The following is a 25,198-nucleotide window of genomic DNA, read 5'->3' on the forward strand; positions in this document are numbered from 1 at the left end:
CAGATGTGTGCACGGTCTGTACCTGGGCAATGATCCGTCTGTGCTGTATTCTGTGTAGGAGCTGACCTTGAAGATCATGCAGCTGGTTACTGTAGCTCCAGCCGACGTCCAGCAACATATTATCAGCAGCCTTCCCGAAATCCTGGAGGACACCGAGCACAATGATGTCGCCAAGGAGCTGAGGTAAAAAGCTGACTGTATTGTCTTATAGCCACACTGACCACTCATACCCTTTTATAGCATTATTACAACAATGGCATAGACTGGGCATTTAAGCGACGCGGCCCCTGTGCCGGACGCAGCCCGCAGTCTGTTTGTATGCCATTGGTTATTTGGGTATGTCACCTGCTAGCTGTGGCATGGCACTCATACTACAGGTGCGAGTCTCCCAGCAATGCACAGTTGACCATCATGGTTGGTGAGTGTCTGGTGCACCAGTGGCTACAACAGCGGGGTAAGTGCCCTGGTGGGAAATGCCTGTTGTCAGATGTATGGTGTTACTGTGTGAGAACCTGTAGCGGGAATGTTCTGGGTTACACCGCACATGCTCTGTTTCTTCCAGCTCCCTGCTGCAGCAGAACACCCAGCTCACCGTGCCCATTCTAGATGCCTTATCTAGCCTGAACTTGAGCACTGAGCTGCTCTCGGAGGTAGTAGCCCTTACTCCGGCACCTGCGCCACGTACAGTGACCGCGGCTGCCCACTAACCCCCCCTTATTGTTACAGGTGCGAGGCTGGGTCATGTCCAGCCTTTCTGCTGTGGACCTGGAGGTTGTCCCTGTTATAGTGAAGTTCATTCTGCACTCGGTGACCCCCACAGATGCCCTGGAGGTATGATACATTACACATTGCCCTCTCATCGGCTCATTGCGGATAATATGGAGCCTCACCGCTATGATGCTTGGTTTGTGTGATTAGTAGATTTGGCGACACTGGTTACACTCTGTCACTATTGTCGCAGTCCCTGTCTGTGATTCCGGCACATCGCTGGCTGGTTGTAATCCGGTTCCTGCAGGGTGTCTGGGTGTTTTGTTGGCCAGCAGACACAGGAGTCTAGATTGGCTGTGTAGGGGCCTGCTGGGTCGCAGATGCACATGTGCTCTGTTCTGTAGGGAGATTGTGTCGTTCGCAGAGTTTCATTCAAAGAAGATCCAGACGTAGCTTTCTTCAGGGAATAAAATGTTTCGGAATTGCCGTAGGATCTACAATTATGCCATGACGGCAGACCCTGCAACCAGGACATCGGCCTAATGCAGGCATGTCCAAACTATGGCCCTCCAGCTGTTATGAAACTACAAATCCCAGCATGCCTTGCTACAGTTTTTTAATTAGGGAATGCTAAAACTATGGCAAGGCATGCTGGGATGTGTAGTTTCACAACAGCTGGAGGGCCACAGTTTGGACATGCCTGACCTAATGGCTTCTCGTCTGCAGTGGTTCTGCCCAATGATCCTGATGGGGGAAATAGATGATTTATCTGTTCTGGTCAGTGCCGCATCCTCTCAAATGGATGATAAGGAGACGGGAGCAGGCGGTGGAAGTCCACAGATGCTCCTGAGGTGTCGGCAGGTACCTTGTGGAGTCTTCCTCTAAGGAAACATCTGGTAACGCAGGGACTGTTCTACCATCAGGCCCAGATCAATCTCCCTTGAGCTTATTTTAATCAGATGAAAGACGATTTTACTCTTAGCACCGCTGGAGATGTTGTTGGGAACGGGACCCTCTCTAGAGTCCGTGTTATCATGAGGATAGAGCTGTTCTCACCCTTTGGGGTTTATTTACTAAGATGGGTGTTCTATTGAAGATGCTATGTTGCTATGGGAAACCGATCAGAATCCATTTCTTATTTATTTCGCACCTTCTAGAATATAATAAATATGATCTAGAACTCCCGTCTTAGTAAATAAACCCCTTAGATTCTAAATTCTTGTTTAACCAGGATGATGGGCGGTATTCAATGAGCCTGATTCGCCATGTTTTTATGGTGAATTTGTGCTGTTTGGCGAATTTTGGACTAAAATGGTGAATCACCCTATTCAATGACCAGATGGCGAATACATTTGAAGGTTTTTTTCGCCATGATTCACCGAGTAGCAATCGCTATCTTTTGATGGAGAAGTGGAATGTGAACTTTTAAAATAAAGTGTTTTGTTTTTTACATTTGGTGTCAAAAAATCAGGAATTTTATTCTGAGGAGGTTAATGCTACTTTTATTCATGTGCTGTAAACACATGAATATATATTTAATTTTGTAAAAAATATATATATTTTTTTTTTACACAGCAGCCAGCGCCGGAGCCGAGCCGCTCATTACATATTCATATATTCACTGCACCCGATCGTTACGATCGGGTGTAGTGAATATAGGTCCCCTGCTGGCACCCCCGGGGGGCAGCCTGTGCTGCCTGGCACCCGGGGAGCCCACCTCCCCCCCCACAAACGTTCTGGGGCAGGCAGAGAGACTTCCATCTCTCTGCCTGCCACCGTCCTCATGCTCCCTGCGGCATTCGCCGCAGGAGTTCATATTCGCTGGTCAGGGGCTCGCTGCCCCTGACTCGTTGAATACCGGAGCCGGCGAGGCTCCGGAACGTGGCGAATGTGCAGCGAATCCAAAAAAGGATTCGCTGCACCTCACAGGTATTCTCATTGAATACCGCCCAATGTGTCAGAAGCGGCCCTCAGAGGGAACGGTGACCTGCAGGTGCAGGATGTTTTCAGGGCATTAATGCTGTAGGCCACAGAAACGGTTAGGTGTAGGAGGATGGATAACCACCTAGTCTTACTGCAAGGTCAATAGCAAGATCCATGACTCCGTGGTTCATCACGCCTGCTTTGGATCAGGGAAGCCTGTTCCCTAGTAATATGGCTGGTGTGGCACCGAGAGTCTTCCCAGCAGCTGTGTTGAGTTCAGTCCTGTTTTTACTTATCACTCGAATATTGTGCACCCCCTGTTCTGTGATCATGCCCACAAGATACCAATGGTACCAATGTTGTGTCATTTCATTATTTAAATAACATACAACTACAACCTTTTTTTTTTTTTTTTACACCTTTCCCCTGAGCCCATTGGGGTGCATACCTTTTTTTGCTTCTTCTCCAATGAGTAGTTAATTAAATGGTTTTAGACTGTTGTCTTCTGGCTCCATTCTCTGGATCTGAGTTTCCCCCAGTGGTTTCAGAGAAATATGTTATCTGCTGCGTGATTGTGTATTAGTTGCTGGCACTCTATGACTCGACTGTATGGGAGGAACACTGTCTATCCCCCTGTAAACTCTTATAGGTGATTTCAGAGCTCCGGAGGAAGCTGGATGTGGAGTCGGTCATCTCCCCTTCCCAGATACAAGCCACTCAGAGCAAGGTGGCCAATAAATCCAAGGCTGGGTAAATATAACACACACACTGCACACAGTCAGTCGCTGGGTTTTAGGCCACTGACACAGAATCATTCTTCAGTTCTACAGGGACTCCAGCAAAAAGCAGCCAGGATTGTGTTACCGTCCTAATGGAAGTGATTAAGTCAGCGGTCTGGTTCCAGAAACATGTGTGTGAGGCGTGGATTAGGGTGAGTTGTGGCCCCTCTGTGTGTGTGGCCCCTCTGTGTGTGCGGCTCTTATGCACAATTTCTGTGTCTGTCTTGTGTTCCAGGCTATAGAGAGTGTTGAATCTGCGGAGGATCACAAGGTACAGCCCAGTTTAATACATATATGTGTTGTGTGTGTTGTCACTATGGGATTGTGTCCAGTGTCCCTTATGCTGTATCTGTACCCGGACAGGTGACAGACTTTCTTGTACTATTAATTCTTTACACAACAAACTCGAACAGCAAGAAACAGGTGGAACGTGTGCTTAGGATCAAGATCCGCTCAGGCTGCATAACAAACCAGTTACTACAGAGTGCCTTCCGGAGTCACACACAGGTACCTCTACATGAGACACACACACAGGTTCCTCTACATGAGACACACACAGGTACCTCTACATGAGAGACACACACACACAGGTACCTCTACATGAGAGACACACACACACACACAGGTTCCTCTACATGAGACACACACAGGTACCTCTACATGAGAGACACACACACACAGGTACCTCTACATGAGAGACAAACACACACACACAGGTATCTGTACAGGAGTCACACACAGGTACCTCTACATGAGAGACACACACACACACACACACACACACACACACACACACACACACACACACGTACCTCTACATGAGACACACACACACACAGGTACCTCTACAGGAGTCACACACATACCTCTACATGAGACACACACACAGGTACCTCTACATGAGAGACACACACACACAGGTACCTCTACATGAGAGACGCACACACACGTACCTCTACATGAGACACACACACAGGTACCTCTACAGGAGTCACACACAGGTACCTCTACAGGAGTCACACAGAGGTACCTCTACATGAGAGACACACACACAGGTACCTCTACATGAGAGACACACACACACACACGTACCTCTACATGAGACACACACACCGGTACCTCTACAGGAGTCACACACACACACACACACACACGTACGGGGCTAACCTCTACAGGAGTCTCACACACACTGGTACGGGGCTAACCTCTACAGGAGTCTCACACACACACGTACACACACGTATGGGGCTAACCTCTACAGGAGTCTCTCTCACACACACACACACGTACGGAGCTAACCTCTTCAGGAGTCTCACACACACTGGTACAGGGCTAACCTCTACCGGAGTCTCACACACACACACACACACGTACACGTACAGGGCTAACCTCTACAGGAGTCACACACACACGTACAGGGCTAACCTCTACAGGAGTCTCACACACAGGTTCGGGGCTAACCTCTACAGGAGTCACACAGGTTCGGGGCTAACCTCTACAGGAGTCACACAGGTGCGGGGCTAACCTCTACAGGAGTCACACAGGTTCGGGGCTAACCTCTACAGGAGTCACACAGGTTCGGGGCTAACCTCTACAGGAGTCACATACACACACACGTACGGGGCTAACCTCTACACACACACGTACGTATGTATGTAGCTAAGCGCTACAAGATATACAATACGCATGCTTGTGTAAGAGAGGGCTTATCTAGACATGAAGATAAACCGGAAGCCAGTAAGAACATTAGCATCATGCATGTAAGTAATATGCAGAAGACCAATTACACACACCTGCAAAATCCATCAGTATGGCACTACAAGTACCAGCATTATAAATACTCCCTACTATGTGACCTGAACATGGAATGTATAACCCGGACTCTGCATCCTTCTTTTCTACAGGTCTTAATGTTTTACTTCCCACCGATCCTGTCCCTGGCCCAGACTCTCCTGAGATCAGCTGAGCTGAGCGTGGTCTCGTTTGGCAGTCATCTGTATAAGCAGGCCTTCGCTGCGTTCGATCGCTACTGCCAGCAGGTATTGTTACAGTGTGAGCGTACCTCTGGTGACACACTGGCCTTGATCCGCCATGTGGTGCGAGACCCCCTGGGGGGGCAGATGCCTAGCTTGCTGTCCTGTTTGCTCTGCGCAGAATGATGTGGTTGCTATTTTGCAGGAGCTGATTGGCGCGCTGGTGACTCACGTCTGCAGTGGCTATGCTGATGAGGTGGACACAGCACTAGATGCTATAACAGATTTAGTGGCCAGTCACACTTCCGCCGTGGCCCTATACGCCGTCTTCATAAAGGTCAGTGTGTATGTACTTCTCTCCAGTTATCTGGGCACACATCAATGTTCTATAGATCGTCCAGATAATTGTACAGTGCCGATCAGTGCGTTTTATCTGACAGTGTACATACAGCATATACGTCTGTGCTGAACAGCTGGAATATTAACCAGACAGGACCTTACAATGGAAGCTGTAATTGTTCTGATATGCAGCCAGCATAAGGGGTCACCCCCCCCCCCCCCCGGTGGCAGCTGGATCCCACCACTGGAAGGGACGGCTGCCAGGCTGTGGCCATCCCCCCCCCAGGCTCCTGCAGTCACAACTCAGATACCTGGGTAAGAAGAACCCTGGAACATGGATACCTCACAAGTCCCCACACAGACATTGGGTCGCCACTTGTCTTCCTGGAGACAGAACAACATGGCTGCCAGATAATGGCATTGTTCACTCCTTAGTCTCCTTGGTCGTCCCTGTTATTGTTTTATTGTAAACTTGTCTTGATTTAAAAATCAGAAAATTGTCTCATTTTGGACCAGGAATTTGCTACTTCCCAGCTTTAGGTGGATAGGTGCAAGATGGATACTTAAGGAACCAAAAATAGAAAATATGAATTCTAAAGTAAATGAGAGATGAACTGAAGAATGAAATTATCAATAACACTCCCCCCCCCCCCCCCTCCCCCCTCACTGAAACCATGCCTGTCTCCGATCTGTCTGCTTCATCAGTTAATATGTCACGGAGTGGGCGAGGGCCGGGATTGGAGGAGGAGGAGAAGGGGGTCATCAATTGTATCAAATGCGGCTTTGTGCTGGAGGAGGATTTGTGTTGGGGACAGACCCTTGGGTTTGGCTGGGAGGAGCTCATTGGTGACCTTGGTGATTTCATTCTCCAGTCACCAGAAGATTTCTTAAGAACGGGGAGAATGGGCCATGTTTGGAGGACAAGGGGAAGGTACTAGAGGCGATTGGCCAGATTTGTGACATTAGATATAATCCTATGTACACAGCATATTGGATCTCTTGTGTTTTGGGCTTATTGGTTTTGTGACAATAGTAATTAAGCTCTATATTTTCCACAGGGTATATTGGACTATCTGGACAATCTCAATGCCCAACAGATACGCAAACTCTTTCAGATTCTGTGCACGCTGGCATTTAGCCAGGAAGGCGTTCACATCCAGGTAGGATAGTGTGGCACTTACAGTGACGCCTCCGTCGGGGGCACTTTTCCCAGAAGAACATGCTTATGAAGATGTTTTCCTCTTGCTCCTGTTTACTCCTCTATATCCCACTGTTCCCCAATGTATTTTGAGAAATCATTTCATGTATCTGCAAAAATCTTTGTTCTTTTTCTATCTAGGATGAGATGCACATTGTAATCAGGAAGCAGCTCTCCAGCACCGTCCTGAAGTACAAGCGTATCGGAGTCATTGGTGCTGTGAGGATGGTGGGAAGCGTGTCTGTGCGCAATAGGTTAGATACATGGAGATGGGGAGCGTGGCTGTGTGTGACAGGTTAGAGATGACTGTCAGGAGGCGTGGTCACATGACAGGTTAGCGATACATAGAGATGAGAGAAACACAGCGTGGCTGTGTGTGCAATAGGTTAGATACATAGAGATGGGAGGCGTGGCTGTGTGTGACAGGTTATATACATAGAGATGAGAGAAACACAGCGTGGCTGTGTGTGCAATAGGTTAGATACATAGAGATGGGGAACGTGGCTGTGTGTGACAGATAATATATACATACAGAGATGGGAAGCGTGGCTGTGTGTGACAGGTTAGATACATAGAGATGGGGAGTGTGGCTGTGTGTGACAAATAATATATACATACAGAGATGGGAAGCGTGGCTGTGTGTGACAGGTTATATACATAGAGATGGGGAGCGTGGTTGTTTGTCTGACAGGTTAGCGATACATAGAGATGGGAGGCATGGCTGTGTGTGACAGGTTAGATACATAGAGATGGGAGGCGTGGCTGTGTGTGACAGGTTATATACATAGAGATGGGAGGCGTGGCTGTGTGTGACAGGTTAGATACATAGAGATGGGAGGCGTGGCTGTGTGTGACAGGTTATATACATAGAGATGGGAGGGGTGGCTGTGTGTGACAGGTTAGCGATACATAGAGATGGGAGGCGTGGCTGTGTCTGACAGGTTAGCGATACATAGAGATGGGAGGCGTGGCTGTGTGTGACAGGTTATATACATAGAGATGGGGAGCGTGGTTGTTTGTCTGACAGGTTAGCGATACATAGAGATGGGAGGCATGGCTGTGTGTGACAGGTTAGATACATAGAGATGGGAGGCGTGGCTGTGTGTGACAGGTTATATACATAGAGATGGGAGGCGTGGCTGTGTGTGACAGGTTAGATACATAGAGATGGGAGGCGTGGCTGTGTGTGACAGGTTATATACATAGAGATGGGAGGGGTGGCTGTGTGTGACAGGTTAGCGATACATAGAGATGGGAGGCGTGGCTGTGTCTGACAGGTTAGCGATACATAGAGATGGGAGGCGTGGCTGTGTGTGACAGGTTATATACATAGAGATGGGAGGGGTGGCTGTGTGTGACAGGTTAGCGATACATAGAGATGGGAGGCGTGGCTGTGTGCAATAGGTTATATACATAGAGATGGGGAGCGTGGGTGTTTGTCTGACAGGTTAGTGATACATAGAGATGGGGAGCGTGGCTGTGTGTGACAGGTTATATACATAGAGATGGGGAGCGTGGGTGTTTGTCTGACAGGTTAGCGATACATAGAGATGGGGAGCGTGGCTGTGTGTGACAGGTTAGCGATACATAGAGATGGGAGGCATGGCTGTGTGTGACAGGTTATATACATAGAGATGGGAGGGGTGGCTGTGTGTGACAGGTTATATACATAGAGATGGGAGGCGTGGCTGTGTGTGACAGGTTATATACATAGAGATGGGGAGCGTGGGTGTTTGTCTGACAGGTTAGCGATACATAGAGATAGAAGGCGTGGCTGTGTGTGACAGGTTAGAGATGACTGTTAGCAGGCATGGTCACATGACAGGTTAGCGATACATAGAGATGGGAGGCGTGGCTGTGTGTGACAGGTTATATTACTATAATTTTATTTATAAGGCGCCACAAGTGTTTCGCAGCGCCGTACAAAGGAACAATACAGGGAGACAAAACTTGGCATAACATTGAATAAATAACAAAAATACAGTACAAATAAAGAGTGCCACAGATCAATACCCATAACAGCTTAAATGTAAGTAGTGAGGACCCAATCAACATACAACTAGAGGCTTGAGGCCAATGATGGAGATGAGTATGAAGATGGTCACTGAGTGTTGGGTAAAGGAGAGCTGTGAGTGAAATGTGAAGAGAAGTGGGCTGTGACAACAGGACGGAAGAGGGCCCTACTCGGAGGAGCTTACAATCTAGTAGGAAGGGGAGACAGACAGATTACAAGAGGTGCAAGCGAGGGGGTGGTGGTTAGATAGCAGGATGTAAACAGGCAAGGGGTCGGAGAACCAGCTGGTTTATGCAGTGGAAGGGTACGCTTTGATGAATAGGTGAGTTTTCAGTGGCCGTTTGAAGCTTTGCAAGGTCGGGGAGAGTCTAATGGAGCGAGGGAGTGCGTTCCACTGAAGGGGTGCAGCACGGGCAAAGTCCTGTACTCTAGCATGGGAAGCAGTGATCAGGGTGGAGGAGAGACGACAGTCGTCAGCTGACCGTAGAGGGCGGGAGGGTGTATGAATGGAGATGAGGTTAGAGATATATGGAGCAATGGAATTAGAGATGGCCCTGTATGTGAGTGTGATATACATAGAGATGGGAGGCGTGGCTGTGTGCAATAGGTTATATACATAGAGATGGGGAGCGTGGGTGTGTGTGACAGGTTATATACATAGAGATGGGAGGCGTGGCTGTGTGTGACAGGTTATATACATAGAGATGGGAGGCGTGGCTGTGTGTGACAGGTTATATACATAGAGATGGGAGGCGTGGCTGTGTGTGACAGGTTATATACATAGAGATGGGAGGCATGGCTGTGTGTGACAGGTTATATACATAGAGATGGGAGGCATGGCTGTGTGTGACAGGTTATATACATAGCGATGGGGAGCGTGGGTGTTTGTCTGACAGGTTAGCGATACATAGAGATGAGAGGCGTGGCTGTGTGTGACAGGTTAGAGATGACTGTTAGCAGGCGTGGTCACATGACAGGTTAGCGATACATACAGATGAGACTCTCCCTATACTGTGCATGCATTGTGTGTTACTGGATGGCCGAACATCTCCACATCATGTGACATGCTACCTAATGTTGCTAGAACATTCTTATGTCATGAAGCAGTGAGATGTGGTCAGACATTGTGACAAGAAATGACTTTTCCTCTTAGAATTTAGCATTTCTGTTTCTTTAGGCAAAACGTAGATCTCCGGGACTCAGAGAAGCAGTCCCTGGGTGCAACCACCTTCCGCCAGGTGAGTGTTATTAGACTGATCTGAGGCCCCATACCGGGTTATCTGATATATTCTTTGTAGTTATACGGGCCTGTCTTCCTGGGCGTATACAGGTCACCTCTCTTCTGGACCTGGCACGTACCTGCTGCGAGCAGTCATCCGAGTCTGCAGCGTTTTATTATGATGAGCTGGCAGATCTAGTACAGAAGAGGAACCTGGACCCCCAAGTAATGGTATGATCCATGCAGATATCACAGACCCCCGTCTTGTCACCATCCCACCTACCAGGGACCCTCCAGGTGACCTCTGTCATGGGTATTCTGGGTAAGGTTCTACCTTAGTAATTCTACCTATGGTACCTGTTGCAGGAGCATGTGAGGAAGGCCGTGGTGGATGAATTTCAGGAAGACTATGTGGTGGATCTTGACCAATCAGTGGAAGGGTGAGCACGAATCTTCAGTCCCTCTCAGTCATTGGCGTAAATGTTGACATGACTGCGACAGCCTCGTTGTTGGCTGTAAGGACTGTGTGTGCCCCACCTACATCCATTCCAATCTCCTAGTACCTTGGGGGGGGGGGGGGGGGGGGGCTTGGGGCTGTGTACCTCCCTTGTTGAGTGTGGAGATGTCTACCCCATCTCTAACCCTTGTCTTTCCTTTCCCCCAGAAACCACATGTTCCCTGCCAAAGCCATGTACAATCTGGAAGAGGATGAGAGCCAGGGTGCGGTCGTCATCAATCTCCTCCCCCTTCTGTCACATGACCTCGTTAGTAAAGGTGCTGCACCAACAACTAAGGAGGGACGGTGAGGTCATCTATATTATGTTGCAGAACAGAAGGGAGCGCGAGGGGGAATTTCCAGTAAAGGTCACATAAAGCACGTTCTTCCTGGCTCTAACGTGATCCATTTTATTTCTTTAACTATATGTTGGAAGTCTACTATCTTCATCGTACATTCTATGGAGGACACTGATGCTGGGTTTATAGAGGTTCATGAAGGAGTATGGCACGGGTGCTGGAATCCCGACTGCCGGTGCTCCGACAAGGGGTAACCCAACTCACAGGGGCTATTCTCCCTTGTAGCGAGCCACGGAGCCCGCATCGCGGCAAGCGCAGCGACCCCGCAAGGGGCTACTGAGCGCTCGCCCCCCTGTCGGCGCGCCATACCACACCCGTATTGTAACATTGGCAAAATATTTAGTCTGACTCCTCCGTCTTATAAAGGCCTGCCCTAGAGGGAATGCTTTTTTTTTTTAAGTGTGCTGCCTCCAGAAGCATTGAGTTTATTTCTATATCTTCCCCCGGGTCACAGTCACTGCCGTCTGTACAATCTTTGTCTCAGAAGGTTCCTCCTTCCACTCACTACATGTCCGGCTTGTGGTGGTCTCCATTCTCCTTGCTGGGACAGTGGGGCATTCAGTCTTGGTCATCCCCCGGCAATCGGGGGATGGACAGAAGTGCAGGGACACTGGTCTATGGGAGGTTCCAGGGATTGGCAGCTAGACATGTTACTAGGTATAGTCTGTCCAGTAGGGACTGTCCTACGGGTTTGTGGTTCTGCATCCTGCCAGTCCCAGGTGGGGGAGCCTATCCACAGACAGCCCATCCTCCTTTTTTGTTCTCACAGGTAGGCACCAGGTAAGGTTGGCCACTGGTAACAGCAGGGATTCACCCAGCACACATTGACCTGTGTGTAATACACATGGCACCTTTTCTGTATAAAGTGCTAAGTCCTAAAAGGAGTCTCTGTGGTCCACTGGGTACAGTGGAAAGCAATGTATTGTCAGTATATAAATCCAGTTCTTGTTACGTGTCCCCGCTCTGTTGTAACCGTGGCCTCCTCCCCGCAGCCTCGTGTCTTCTCTCTGCTTGTCCCCGTTCTTCCGGTTACTGCGGCTTTGCATAGAGGATGAGTTTGACGGCAATTTGGATGAGATTGACGCATTGTTAGGTAATTCACAGTATGTTACAGAACTATATGATCGCAGTAGAGGAATGGAATACAATGACCCTTGTCCATTTATCTCGTAAGGCTGCTCGCTCTATCTCACTGACCTGGATGTAATAGAGAAAGTGGAGTCTCTGTCCAAGCAGGAACGGGAGTTCCTCTGCTCGCTCCTCTTCCTCGCCCTGAACTGGTTCAGAGAGGTAAATGTGATAATTGGGGCTCCACGCTTGTGGTGTGCAGGCTGGAGCTAACCCGTTCTCTTACAGGTCATCAATGCGTTCTGTAAGCAGACCAGCGCTGATATGAAGGGGAAAGTCCTGACGCGGCTGCAGAACATCACGTGGCTGCAGTCAGTGCTGGAGAAGTGTCTGGCAGGTACAATGCTCCCTTCATTCCTATCCAATATCTACGGCAGGTGTGGCTAAACTGGTCCGTGAGATCCCGAGTGTTCCAGACCACCTGTGGATCTGTAGAATGTGTCTGTTAGGAATGAGTGCAGTACATGTTTGAAGATGTGACCGTAATGACTGCACCTGTGCACCAGCTAGGTGGTCTGGGAAATGTGACTTGTTGGTAGATCTCGAGGACCGCTTTGGCAAGCCCTGGTCTATTGCACTTCATGCGATACATAAAACACATGTGTTAAATGTGATATAAAGGCAGGAGAGCTGTATATGTGACAGTACAGTATAGGGACAGGAGAGCTGTGTATGGGACAGTACAGAGTAGGGGCAGGAGAGCTGTGTTTGGGACAGTACAGTATAGGGACAGGAGAGCTGTGTATGGGACAGTATAGTGTAGGGGCAGGAGAGCCTTATATGGGGCAGGAGAGCTGTGTATGGGACGGGACAGTACAGTATAGGGGCAGGAGAGCTGTGTATGGGACAGTACAGTGTAGGGGCAGGAGAGCTGTGTATGGGACAGTACAGAGTAGGGGCAGGAGAGCTGTATATGGGACAGTACAGTATAGGGCAGGAGAGCTGTGTATGGGACAGTACAGTGTATGGGACAGTACAGTGTAGGGGCAGGAGAGCTGTGTATGGGACAGTACAGTGTAGGGGGCAGGAGAGCTGTGTATGGGACAGTACAGTGTATAGGCAGGAGAGCGGTGTATGGGACAGTACAGTATAGGGGCAGGAGAGCGGTGTATGGGACAGTACAGTATAGGGGCAGGAGAGCGGTGTATGGGACAGTACAGTATAGGGGCAGGGGAGCGGTGTATGGGACAGTACAGTATAGGGGCAGGAGAGCTGTGTATGGGACAGTACAGTGTAGGGGCAGGAGAACTGTGTATGGGACAGTACAGTATAGGGGCAGGAGAGCGGTGTATGGGACAGTACAAAATAGTGGCATGAGAGCTGTACATGGGAAAATACAGAATAGGGGCAGGAAAGCGATACATGGGAAAGTACAGTATAGAGACAGGAGAACTGCACATGTGACCGTACGGTATAGAGCAGGGCTGGGCAACACCGGCCCTCCAGATGTTAATGAACTACACATCCCAGGATGCTTTGCATTAGTTTTGCTATGTGGCCATGCTGAAACTGATGCAAGGCATGCTGGGATGTGTAGTTAATCAACATCTGGAGGGCCGGTGTTGCCCAGCCCTAGTATAGAGGCAGAGGAAAGCTGTACATGTGACAATGCTGTACATGTGACAGTACAGTAGAGGGACAAGAGAGCTATATAGGGGCTGGAGAGCTGTATATGGAACAGTATAGAGGCAGGAGAGCTGTGTATGGGACAGTCCAGTATAGGGACAGGAGAGCTGTATATGGGACAGTACAGTATAGGGGCAGGAGAGCTGTGTATATGGGACAGTACAGTATAGAAAGCATTTTGCACCGTTGCGTGTGTGTGTGTGTGCGCGCGTCGTGTGTGATGCTCCTGGAATTGGTACATTGACACTGCTGTGATATAGGAGCTGTCTGTGGTACAGTGACACTGCTGTGATATAGGAGCTGTCTGTGGTACAGTGACACTGCTGTGATATAGGAGCTGTCTGTGGTACAGTGACACTGCTGTGATATAGGAGCTGTCTGTGGTACAGTGACACTGCTGTGATATAGGAGCTGTCTGTGGTACAGTGACACTGCTGTGATATAGGAGCTGTCTGTGGTACAGTGACACTGCTGTGATATAGGAGCTGTCTGTGGTACAGTGACACTGCTGTGATATAGGAGCTGTCTGTGGTACAGTGACACTGCTGTGATATAGGAGCTGTCTGTGGTACAGTGACACTGCTGTGATATAGGAGCTGTCTGTGGTACAGTGACACTGCTGTGATATAGGAGCTGTCTGTGGTACAGTGACACTGCTGTGATATAGGAGCTGTCTGTGGTACAGTGACGTTGCTTTCAAGTAGGAGCTGGCTGCGTGGTATTGTGACATTGCTGTGATGTAGGAGCTGGCTGTTTGGTGCAGTGGTGTTGCTGTGATGTAGAAATGGGCTACCTGGTGCGGTGACATTGCTGTGATGTAGGAGCTGGCAACATGGTGCGGTGACGTTGCTTTGATGTAGGAGCTGGTAACATGGTGCGGTGACGTTGCTTTGATGTAGGAGCTGGCTACGTGGTGCGGTTACATTGCTGTGATGTAGGAGCTGGCTGCGTGGTGCAGTGACATTGCTGTGATGTAGGAGCTGGCTGTGTGGTACAGTGACATTGCCGTGATGTAGGAGCTGGCTGCGTGGTGCGGTGACATTGCTGTGATGTAGGATCTGGCTGCGTGGTGCGGTGACATTGCTGTGATGTAGGAGCTGGCTGTGGTGGTGCAGTGCCATTGCTGTGACATAGGAGCTGGGTGTCTTGTGCTGTGATGTAGGAGCTGGCTGCGTGGTCCATTGACATTGCTGTGATGTAGAAGCTGGCTGTGTGGTGCTGTGATGTAGGAGCTGGCTGCGTGGTGCAGTGCCATTGCTGTGACATAGGAGCTGGGTGTCTTGTGCTGTGATGTAGGAGCTGGCTGCGTGGTCCATTGACATTGCTGTGATGTAGGAGCTGGCTGCGTGGTGCTGTGATGTAGGAGCTGGCTGTTTGGTGCGGTGGTGTTGCTGTGATGTAGAAATGGGCTACCTGGTGCGGTGACATTGCTGTGATGTAGAATCTGGCAACATGGTGCGGTGACATTGCTGTGATGTAGGAGCTGGCTACGTGGTGCGGAGATATTGCTGTGATGTAGGAGCTGGATGTGTGGTACAGTGACATTGCCGTGATGTAGGAGAGCTGGCTGTGTGGTACGGGGATATTGCTGTGATGTAGGAGCTAGCTGCGTGGTATGGTGACATTGCTGGGATGTAGGAGCTGGCTGCGTGGTGCTGTGATGTAGGAGCTAGCTGCGTGGTATGGTGACATTGCTGGGATGTAGGAGCTGGCTGCGTGGTGCACTGACATTGCTGTGATGTAGGAGCTGGCTATGGTACAGTGACATTGCTGTGATGTCATTGCCCAGCTCCTCCATCATGATTCACCCAGACTATCATGCGTTGCTGTGGAATCTTTGTAAGCCGAAAAGGAAGCCGGGGCACTTATTTAGTGACAGACAGCACCAGAGTTAAGGTGTGTGCCACATATTCCTGTGGTGGTCTATGTAACCTAAGCATTTTATACTCACCATACCATGGAGGGCACCTGGGTACGAGATCCGTATAATTAATCTGTTACCTGGTTTTCTATATTCAGCTTCTCCGGGTTACATTCCCCCATCTGCTAACTTTGACTGTGAGCAGCCGGAAGGCGCCCCAAGTGTGGTACCTGCTGTCACTGCAAAGAAAAGCAAGAAAGGTAAGGGAAGAACCACAATGGCACCCATCCTTTAGTATGTCATTTCTTTACACTTTTAGATAATCCACAGTGATGAAAGCAAGAGTGTATTTTGGCCTATGGCACCAAATTCCATATATATATATATATATATATATATATATATATCAGTGCTGCTCTTTCTATACCCCAGGCAAGAAGCGGACCCTGGCAGATAGTAAGAATGCCTCTGCAGAGAGTTTGCAGATTGAGGAGCAGCTGGACTCGGTCCCACAGGAGACACAGAAGAGCCAGCCAGAGAAGGTGCGTCCACCACATGAAGCCGTGAGTTATAGGTGATGATGTACCTTCTCATCCTCTTAGGGAACACCTGTACCCTGACCTATAGAGGCAAAGTGCTTCATCCCCCTCTATATCCCCTACCCTGCCGGGATATTGGTGCCCATCAGAGAGGTAGCGTGTGTTGTGCAGGCAGCAGATAGCCATCTCCTGCCACCCATAGGGACTGCCACTCTTAGTGTTGTCTTCATGGACTTTGACTATGTACTAGATCTAACAGGAGTGTTGGCCAATGCCATAGCGGTGGTACCCGCCAGCCCTGAATGGGGCACTACCAGCAGGGTAACGTGCACAAGCCCTGCCTAAGCCTCTCGAACCTGACTTTAGTGTCCCCCAAGAGATACAGAGGACGGCATTTATCCATTCTGCTAAACGTCCTCTATTCCTGTGACCTCTTCGGTGGGGTCTGTCCTTCTATCAGAGGTGACGTCTTTTATTAAAGCAGCAATAACTGGAGAGAACCGTTCATTACCGTTATCCCATTATTGCACCGACAGATACATGCACAGGTTTTCAGGCTTTCCTGAACTGTTGTAAATTTCTGTATCGATGGTTCCCATACTGTGTGCCTAGAAACCCTGGGGTGCTGCGAGGCACTTGCTGGGGCGCCTCTGGTATGTGGCACAGGATCAAAGTGATAGGAAGCAACCAGTGGTAGTGGACAACTGTAGCCTAAGGGTGATGAACAATGTAAAGAATTTAATATATATTTTTTTTACATTTCTCAATAAGAAACTTTTGGCCTAGGGGTGCCATGAAAAGAAAATGCTGATCCTCTAGGGTGCCACTATTCAGGTCTGCTTGGGAACCACTGCTCTATATGTTCGCCCATGTAATGTCATTCCTGTTCTGCTCCAGGAGAAGGAGGAAAGCGTCAAGTCCTCTGTCAGCCTGAGCAGCTTCCGTCCATATTTCCGGGAGTTGGATCTTGAGGTGTTTACGGTTCTTCACAGCGGTCTTCTTACACGCTCTCTTCTAGACTCCAACATGTGTACAAAGGTACTGACACGTCTACATCAATATATTGTATAGAACCTTACAGAAATCTGCTAGGTAGTGGCATGGCTAGGAACACACGTATCTGCACACGCAAAGCCTCAAAGAGCCTTGTGCCGCTAGGATGTGCGTCTTACTCTATGTGCAATGTGACATGCCTGCTTCACAAGACTGTACTGGTCAATCAGCTCTTGTAAATGCCAAGTTCCATTGTATTTCCTATACAGATGAGCACGGATATATGTGTTGCATGTCAAATTTAATCAGTGCAGTATTGTGATGTCATTTTTTTGTTCATTTTGATTAAGTAGGTTATGAGCTGTTAGGAAATGAGACTGGAGATGTAGAAAGGAGCAGTGAGGATATAAGGCTGGAGATGTAGGGAGGAGATATGAGAATGAGGTTGGAGATGTAGGGAGGAGAGCTGGGAATGAGATTGGAGATGTAGGGAGGAGAGCTGGGAATGAGGCTGGAGATGTAGGGAGGAGATCTGGAAATGAGGCTGGAGGAGTTGAGGTTTATGGGAATGAGGTTGGAGATTTAGGGAGGAGAGGATTGGGAATGAGGCTGGAGATGTAGGGAGGAGCAGTGAGGAAATGAGACTGGAGATGTAGAAAGTAGCAGTGAGGTTATGAGGCTGGAGATGTAGGGAGAAGAGGTTTATGGGAATGTGGTTGGAGATTTAGGGAGGAGAGGTTTGGGAATGAGGCTGGAGATGTAGGGAGGAGCAGTGAGGATATGAGGCTGGAGATGTAGGGAGGAGAGATGGGAATGAGGTTGGAGATGTAGGGAGGAGAGATGGGAATGAGGCTAAATATGTAGGGAGGATGTATTACACAGGACATATTTGTCACCGCATCGTCGATATTTGATGGGCTTGCTGACTGACTACTTATGTCTTCGATGCGGTTCCCAGGGGGCTCAGCTATTCCATTGTTTATGGAAATGTCCTGTGGTACGGGGCTTTTGGATTCAGGTGTGGAGATACACCACGCAACATTTGGTATCTGCATTGTTTCTGACTCCAGAGTGGGCGATATTTGGTATTATGTGTGACACAGGGGGTCCGAAAATTATTGATTATTGTGTCCGCGGTTGCTAAGTAAAGTATTTTACAGTTTTGGTTACACCCCACGTCCCCTCTATTCTCTCAACAAGTTACACCATATTTTCAGAATGGAATGGTTAGAGGCTGGAGATGTAGGGAGAGGTTTATGGGAATGAGGTTGGAGATTTAGGGACTAGAGGTATGGGAATGAGGAGGAGATATAGGGAGTGGAAATTAGGCTGGAGATGTAGGGAGGAGAGATGGGAGTGAGGCTGGAGATGTAGTAGGAGCAGTGAGAAAATGAGGCTGGAGATGTAGGGAGGAGCAGTGAGGAAATAATGCTGTAGATGTAGGGAGGAGCAGTGAGAAAATTAGGCTGGAGATGTAGGAAGGAGCAGTGAGGAATGAGGCTGGAGATGCAGGAACGGATGGTAAGGCTAAAGATGTAGGAAGAAGCGTTTTGGGACTGAGGATTTAGATGTCTGGAGGAGAAGTGAGGAAATGTGGCTGGAGATGTAGGAAGGAGCAGTGAGGAAATTAGGCTGGAGATATAGGAAGGACAGGTATGGAAATGAGTCCAGAGATAATAGGGAGGACAGGTATGAAAATGAGGTTGAAGATTTAGAAGGAGCAGTGAGTAAATGAGGCTGGAGATGTAGGAAGGAGCAGTGAGGAAATGAGGCTGGAGATGTAGGAAGGACAGGTATGGAAATTAGGCAGGAGATATATTGAGAAGCAGGGAGAGAATTAGGCTGGAGATGTAGGGGGGAAAGATGAGAATGAGTGGAGATGTAGGGAGGAGAGGTTTATGGAAATGAGGTTGGAGATTTAGGGAGAAAAAATGAGGCTGGAGCTGTAGGTAGGAGCAGTGAGGAAATGAGGCTGGAGCTGTAGGTAGGAGTAGTGAGGAAATTAGGCTGGAGATGTAGGAGCAGTGAGGAAATAAGGCTATAGATATACAGTAGGGAGGAGCAGTGAGGAATGGTAAGGCTGAAGACTGTGGGGAGATTATTTGGGACTGAGGATGTAGATGTCTGGAGGAGAAGTGAGGAAATGTGACTGGAGATGCAGGAAGAACAGATAAGGAAATGAGGTTGGAGATTTAGGAAGGAGAAGCGAGGAAATTAGTCTGGAGATGTATGGAAATGATGTTGGAGATTTAGGAAGGAGCAGTGAGCAAATGAGACTGGAGATGCAGGAGGAGCAGTGAGGAAATAAGGCTGGAGATGTAGGGAGGAGCAGTGAGGAAATAAGGCTGGAGATGTAGGGAGGAGCAGTGAGGAAATAAGGCTGGAGATGTAGGGAGGAGCAGTGAGGAAATAAGGCTGGAGATGTAGGGAGGAGCAGTGAGGAAGAAGGCTGGAGATGTAGGGAGGAGCAGTGAGGAAATAAGGCTGGAGATACAGGAAGGAGCAGTGAGGAAATAAGGCTGGAGATGTAGGGAGGAGCAGTGAGGAATAAGGCTGGAGATGTAGGGAGGAGCAGTGAGGAATAAGGCTGGAGATGCAGGGAGCAATTGTAAGGCTGAAGATGTAGGGGGGGGAAAGTGGTGAGTAAATTAAGCTGGAGTTGGAGGATGAGCAGATTCCCATATTGGACCTACAACTCTCCATTTTGTGTCATAAACTTTGCAACAGTTGTAGATGAGATAAAGAGATGAAAAATTGGCCAATTGGTTCACTCCTTTTGTGCTTGCTGCAGGTGACGGACGTGGTACAGCTGGGCCCAGCAGAGCTGGTTTTCCTCCTGGATGATTTGTCTCACAAAATGGAGCACATTCTGACAGAAAGAAAGAGATCCCCGATATTCAAGGTAACATAAATATATAACACGTTAAGAGTTTGTATGCAGCCTGGCTGTAGGGTTGTATTGTTCATATTTTGCCCTGCTTCTGTCCTGGTGTTCATTCATATTGCTGATTGTGTCTGTTCTGGGCTGTAAACTCTCCAGCTTCTTTCTCTGATGACACCCCCAGAGAGGTTTCCTTTACTCCAAGAGCTCCAGTGCTGCTGTTTTGTACATCCTGTAATGCTGACCTATTCCCCCAGAACGGCTTATGCACAAGCGGCTACAATGCTCAGGCAACAGCCAGAGCTTCAGTCTCCTCTCAGGAGCCTGCTTGGGCCACATCGCTTACTCAGATAATGGCACAGCTGGTAGATAGGTTCTCATCTGCACCGCCCCAGCAGCCTGTGATGCCATCCTTATCCCTGGATGGCATCACATAGACCCCCCCATAGACCTGACAAGCGCAGGGCTATGGTCACGGAAAGCTGAAAGCTCTTCCTCTCAGTCCCTCAGTCAGCATGACTCTGACACGGACTGCGAAGATTAACTGGATGATGAACAGGAGGAACCTGTAGACAATGACGTGGAGGACACCTCAGGCAAAGAGGACGCCCAGTCACACATTGATGTGGTGGCTTTAGTCACAGCGGTAAAAGAGGCCCTTCTTTCACATTCCCTAAGCGGACACCAGCTTTAGTCTGACGAGTTGGAAAGCATCCTCTCTAAAGCATGGGAGGTATCAAATAGAATGTTTTCCTCCCTCAGGAGGATAGGGTCCGCTGGGAAACGGCTCCTAAGGCAGACGCACATGTGGCTAAGCTAGTGAGACTCTCTTCGCTGCCAATCCCAACTGCGTCCCTCAAAGACCCAGTCGTCCACAAATACCGTTTTGCGCTTTTATGCATTTGATCCATTTGCATCCCAGGACACAGCTTTTGGCCGTACTTGCTGCAGCACAGGCGCATCCCCACCCTTAGGTGGCTGCTTTAGGACATCCCAGCATTAGCCCTGTGGCCCCTGATGTTTCCCGAGTAAAACAAGGTTTATGCCTTAACTGGTAAATCTCTTTCTTCGAGGACGCCAGGGATCCCTCCCTCCCTGCCGCGCCTGTTTTAAGTTATATTTAAGTTAATAGTTCCTCCGTTGGGTAACCTCACATATGTTAGGATGTGTTCCTCTTCCTTGTATCTTGTCTCCTGCCTTGGCTTGTTAAAAAACTGAATTGATTGACCTGGAGGCGGGGTAGAGGAGGGGAGGAGCCTGGCTGCCTGGGTGGCAGAAAAAGTTTAATCTCTCGGGTGCTGGAATGCTCTCTCTCCTACTCCACTACCCAGCATTAGCCCTGTGGCCCCTGACTTGTCCCGAAGAAAGATTTAACAGTAAGACATAAATCTCCTTATAGTTGGGTAGCATGGATAGAGCCCATTCTATACTAAAGGTCTGGACTTAAATTAATTTATTGGGTGCTTTCGCCTCGTGGTGCCACAAAGTGTCTGCCTTCATGTTGTATAGGAGGCAGGTGACTTTAAAGCCATGGCAAAGGGTATATTGTTATTCGGGTGTTCTCCATGTTATTGTTCTGTAGGGGAAGGGATCGAGAAACACAGAGTTCTCACATCTGCGCCAGAGGTCTCCACAAGAGGTGGTGCAAGTCGTCATCCAGCTCCTGAACCCGCTGTGTAACCACGTGGAAAACATGCACAACTACTTCCAGGTGACTTTTATAGTGTGGGGAGATGTGTGGGATTCCCACCACCTGAGGGCGGGGAGAGGGGTGGGATTCCCACCGCCTGAGGGCAGGGAGAGGGGTGGGATTCCCACCGCCTGAGGGCGGGGAGAGGGGTGGGATTCCCACAGCCTGAGGGCGGGGAGAGGGGTGGGATTCCCACAGCCTGAGGGCAGGGAGACGTGTTTGATTCCCACAGCCTGAGGGCGGGGAGACGGGTTGGATTCCCACAGCCTGAGGGCGGGGGGGGGGGAGATGGGTGGGATTTTGACAGGCTGAGGGCAGGGAGACGTGTGGGATTCCCACACGTGAACTATGGGTAGATCTTAAAGACCAGTGATACAGCTTAGACACTGGGCACGTGGAGGGGTATATGATCCCAACAGTTGGGGTTTTGACTGTCGGGATCCTGACGTCGGAGTAATGACTGTCGGGATCCCGACTGTCTGGAAACTGTCCGGCACCCGTGGAGGGGACACTGGGCCTGTACTGGGATTTTCCCTAGGTATTTGCATAGATATACTACATTCCCAGGCCCAGCACATGTGTACAAGCAGCAGTTTCCTAGCCAAGTGTATTGTGCTGACAGTGTACCCTGTGTTTTCCCAGGCCCTAGTGACGGAGAATCATGGAGTGGTGGATGCACCGGGATTAGACGTGCAGGAATACCAGTACATGTCCTCCTGTTACCAGCTGCTGCTGCAGGTTTTCCACATTCTGTTTTCCTGGTTCGTTCTCCTATTCCCATTTTGTGTAAATACTGTGTGAGTGATATGGGTAGTGGGACTGCTGGTTAGTGTACATTGTCTAGGGGCAGGCCACGGCCGCGCACCGTCTACGGGCAGGCCGCAGCCCCACTCAGCTCAGTCACAACGTGCGGACACAGGGCCCTTACTGGCTGCAGCCATTTGTTCAGTGAAGGCATGTTGAGGGCGTGTGACAGACAGCAGTGCGCGTGCAGTTGTGTGTTTGTGGATCTTTTGAACCCTGTGTTTGAACTATTGAATGTGGCTTGGGGGCGCGGTTGCGTAGATGTGTATGATACGGTGTTGGCCCATTGCTCCAGTGGGCTTGCAATGTAATATGTCACATGTAGTATGTATATTAGGCATGTCCTAACGCCCTTTCTGCTATACAGGAATGGCTTCTCCCAGCATCACAACAGACACTTGTTGCAGTCAGCGCTTCGTATCTTGGCCGGCAGATTGAAGGAGACCGATGCGGAGCTGGCGCTGGACGAGCTGGTCAGGTAATGACACGTCAGGGTCATACAATGCCTGTGGCTGGCCATCCCCATGTTCTGAATCCTCTCATATCCTCCCAGCCACAGCTTCAGTTACCTGCAGAACCTCAGCAGCAGCGTCCCGTCCTTCTCTTCTGCCCTGTGCCTGACCCAGCTGCTGATCAGCCTGACAGAGAAGGCGGAGGGAGCGCCGTACTGCAGCAAGATCGGTATTCTCTCCTAATGTCGCCTTGTTTCCCAGCCTCCCGCGTGGCGTTTGTCTTACTCTCTGTGTCTCTCCCAAACAGCTGTGATTGTGAAGCGGTTTCTAGGTCAGTCGTGGGTGCGCCCTAGTGGTGAGCGTGAGAAGGGCATCCGGTTTAATGAGACCCTGCAAAGCCTCCTGTGGTGAGTGGGGTGCCTGGTGCGGTCACATTATAGTTGCAGCTGTGCGCTATGTCCCTTTGTATGCCCCACTGTCGCAGCATAAAGTGATAACACCTTCCCACTGTCACAGCATAACGCCTTCTTATAACCGGCCAGGGTTGCCCACTACATTTGCCATACACTTCCCTGCACTGCTCCCCCCCCCAATGGCGCACAGCACGCCTCTGAATCTACATGCAGGGGGATTGGTAGAAGCACATGGTACTTGTGTGGCTATAAGGGATGCTTTGTGTTAGTATTGATACATTTAGTGATTTGTCTGTCTTACCTCCCAATGGCCTGTCTGCTTACTGCTGTCGCTGTGTTTCAGTATTTACCTGCAGTACACTGATGTTCCTAAAGCGGTGGAGGAGATCTGTGGGGTGGGAGTGTCAGAGCTGATGGATGCTGCTAAGGATGGAAGTTCCACCACCTATCCTACACTTACTAGGTAATGACGGACGTTCAGACTGACCATAGCACCTAGTGTCCAGTATCCTCACACAGCGCCCTCTAGTGTCCGGAATCATTACACAGCGCCCTCTAGTGTCTAGTATCATAACACAGCACTCTAGTGTCCAGTATCCTCACACAGCGCACTCTAGTGTCAGGTACCCTCACACAATGCCCTCTAGTGACTCGTACACGCACAAGGCGCCCCCTCTAGTGTCCGGCATCACCACACGTGCCCCCTCTAGTGTCCGGGACCCGCACACGGCGCCCCCTCTAGTGTCCAGCATCACCACACGGCACCCCCTCTAGTGTCCGGCATCACCACACGGCGCCCCCTCTAGTGTCCGGCATCACCACACGGCGCCCCCCTCTAGTGTCCGGCATCACCACACGGCGCCCCCCTCTAGTGTCCGGCATCACCACACGGCGCCCCCTCTAGTGTCCAGCATCACCACACGGCGCCCCCTCTAGTGTCCGGCATCACCACACGGCGCCCCCTCTAGTGTCCGGCATCACCACACGGCGCCCCCTCTAGTGTCCATCATCACCACACGGCGCCCCCTCTAGTGTCCGGCATCACCACACGGCGCCCCCTCTAGTATATTAGCAGCAGTATCTGAGTGGTCACTCAGCAGCAAGTGTGCTGAAGTTCATGGTGAATACATGGTATAACTCTAGCCTAGTGGTTCTCAAACTTGGTCCTCTAGACCCCACGCAGGTCATGGTTTCCAGGTCACCAGACAGCTGCACTATGTATCACCAACTCACATTTTACACATGCACCAACTTCTGTTCCTTCCAGGCAATCCTTCGCAGTGTTTTTCCGCATCCTGATGGACAAGTTGGAGAAGTGTGTGAGAAGCATCCCAGTTGGGAAGAAGTCTGATAGTCTCCAGGTAAAACAGGCCGTGTCACAGGTGCCTCAGCGCTGCCCTGCCCTCAGCCATAGCCGAGAGGCCCAATTCACAGGTGCCTCAGTACTACTCCGCCCTCAGCAAGAGGCCCTCATCACAGGTGCCTCAGTGCTGCCCCTCAGCAAGAGGTCGTGTCACAGGTGCACAAGCTGGGTACACACCTGGGCGACATGTCCACCCACCTGCAGTTAGGTAAGCTATGCATGTCGGTCCATCCCCCAGCTGTGATGTCAGTGTTGGATGTCCCTTGTATGGGCAGCCATATGATATCTTTGTCAGATACAGTTGTAGCCACTCTGAGGTGACTGTACGTACACTATTATTCTCTATGGGCACCATAGAGTAATCTGTATACCAGCAGGGCTGCCGTGAAGGCCTGTAGGTGACCTATTCGGGGTACACACCTGCCTATGACTTACAGATG

The 25,198-nt window shown here is 49.8% G+C and overlaps 1 protein-coding gene across 4 annotated transcripts in view; it reads left to right on the plus strand.

Annotated features, from left to right (window-relative positions):
- Positions 1 to 25,198, plus strand: part of FANCD2 (FA complementation group D2) — a 41,853-nt gene that overhangs the window by 11,540 nt on the left and 5,115 nt on the right. For 2 of the 4 annotated variants that reach the window (XM_083155860.1, XM_083155857.1), the window contains exons 9-37: positions 59 to 183; positions 563 to 650; positions 727 to 831; positions 3,281 to 3,381; positions 3,454 to 3,562; positions 3,646 to 3,681; positions 3,774 to 3,917; positions 5,315 to 5,449; positions 5,589 to 5,720; positions 6,781 to 6,882; positions 7,062 to 7,174; positions 10,112 to 10,172; positions 10,265 to 10,384; positions 10,520 to 10,593; positions 10,818 to 10,955; positions 12,001 to 12,101; positions 12,183 to 12,298; positions 12,365 to 12,473; positions 15,782 to 15,883; positions 16,056 to 16,186; positions 17,060 to 17,200; positions 19,947 to 20,057; positions 21,619 to 21,747; positions 22,369 to 22,487; positions 22,898 to 23,008; positions 23,084 to 23,211; positions 23,290 to 23,389; positions 23,739 to 23,858; positions 24,663 to 24,756. In XM_083155860.1, coding sequence (XP_083011986.1) covers positions 59 to 183; positions 563 to 650; positions 727 to 831; positions 3,281 to 3,381; positions 3,454 to 3,562; positions 3,646 to 3,681; positions 3,774 to 3,917; positions 5,315 to 5,449; positions 5,589 to 5,720; positions 6,781 to 6,882; positions 7,062 to 7,174; positions 10,112 to 10,172; positions 10,265 to 10,384; positions 10,520 to 10,593; positions 10,818 to 10,955; positions 12,001 to 12,101; positions 12,183 to 12,298; positions 12,365 to 12,473; positions 15,782 to 15,883; positions 16,056 to 16,186; positions 17,060 to 17,200; positions 19,947 to 20,057; positions 21,619 to 21,747; positions 22,369 to 22,487; positions 22,898 to 23,008; positions 23,084 to 23,211; positions 23,290 to 23,389; positions 23,739 to 23,858; positions 24,663 to 24,756 — 3,195 coding nt within the window. Of the gene's footprint in view, positions 1 to 58; positions 188 to 562; positions 651 to 726; positions 832 to 3,280; positions 3,382 to 3,453; positions 3,563 to 3,645; positions 3,682 to 3,773; positions 3,918 to 5,314; positions 5,450 to 5,588; positions 5,721 to 6,780; positions 6,883 to 7,061; positions 7,175 to 10,111; positions 10,173 to 10,264; positions 10,385 to 10,519; positions 10,594 to 10,817; positions 10,956 to 12,000; positions 12,102 to 12,182; positions 12,299 to 12,364; positions 12,474 to 15,781; positions 15,884 to 16,055; positions 16,187 to 17,059; positions 17,201 to 19,946; positions 20,058 to 21,618; positions 21,748 to 22,368; positions 22,488 to 22,897; positions 23,009 to 23,083; positions 23,212 to 23,289; positions 23,390 to 23,738; positions 23,859 to 24,662; positions 24,757 to 25,198 lie in introns of those variants that run through there. The other 2 variants (XM_083155861.1, XM_083155862.1) reach the window with 2 other exon arrangements.

Source organism: Crinia signifera, chromosome 8 (genome assembly GCF_055691185.1).
Source record: "Crinia signifera chromosome 8, ASM5569118v1, whole genome shotgun sequence".
Taxonomy (NCBI): Eukaryota; Metazoa; Chordata; class Amphibia; order Anura; family Myobatrachidae; genus Crinia; species Crinia signifera.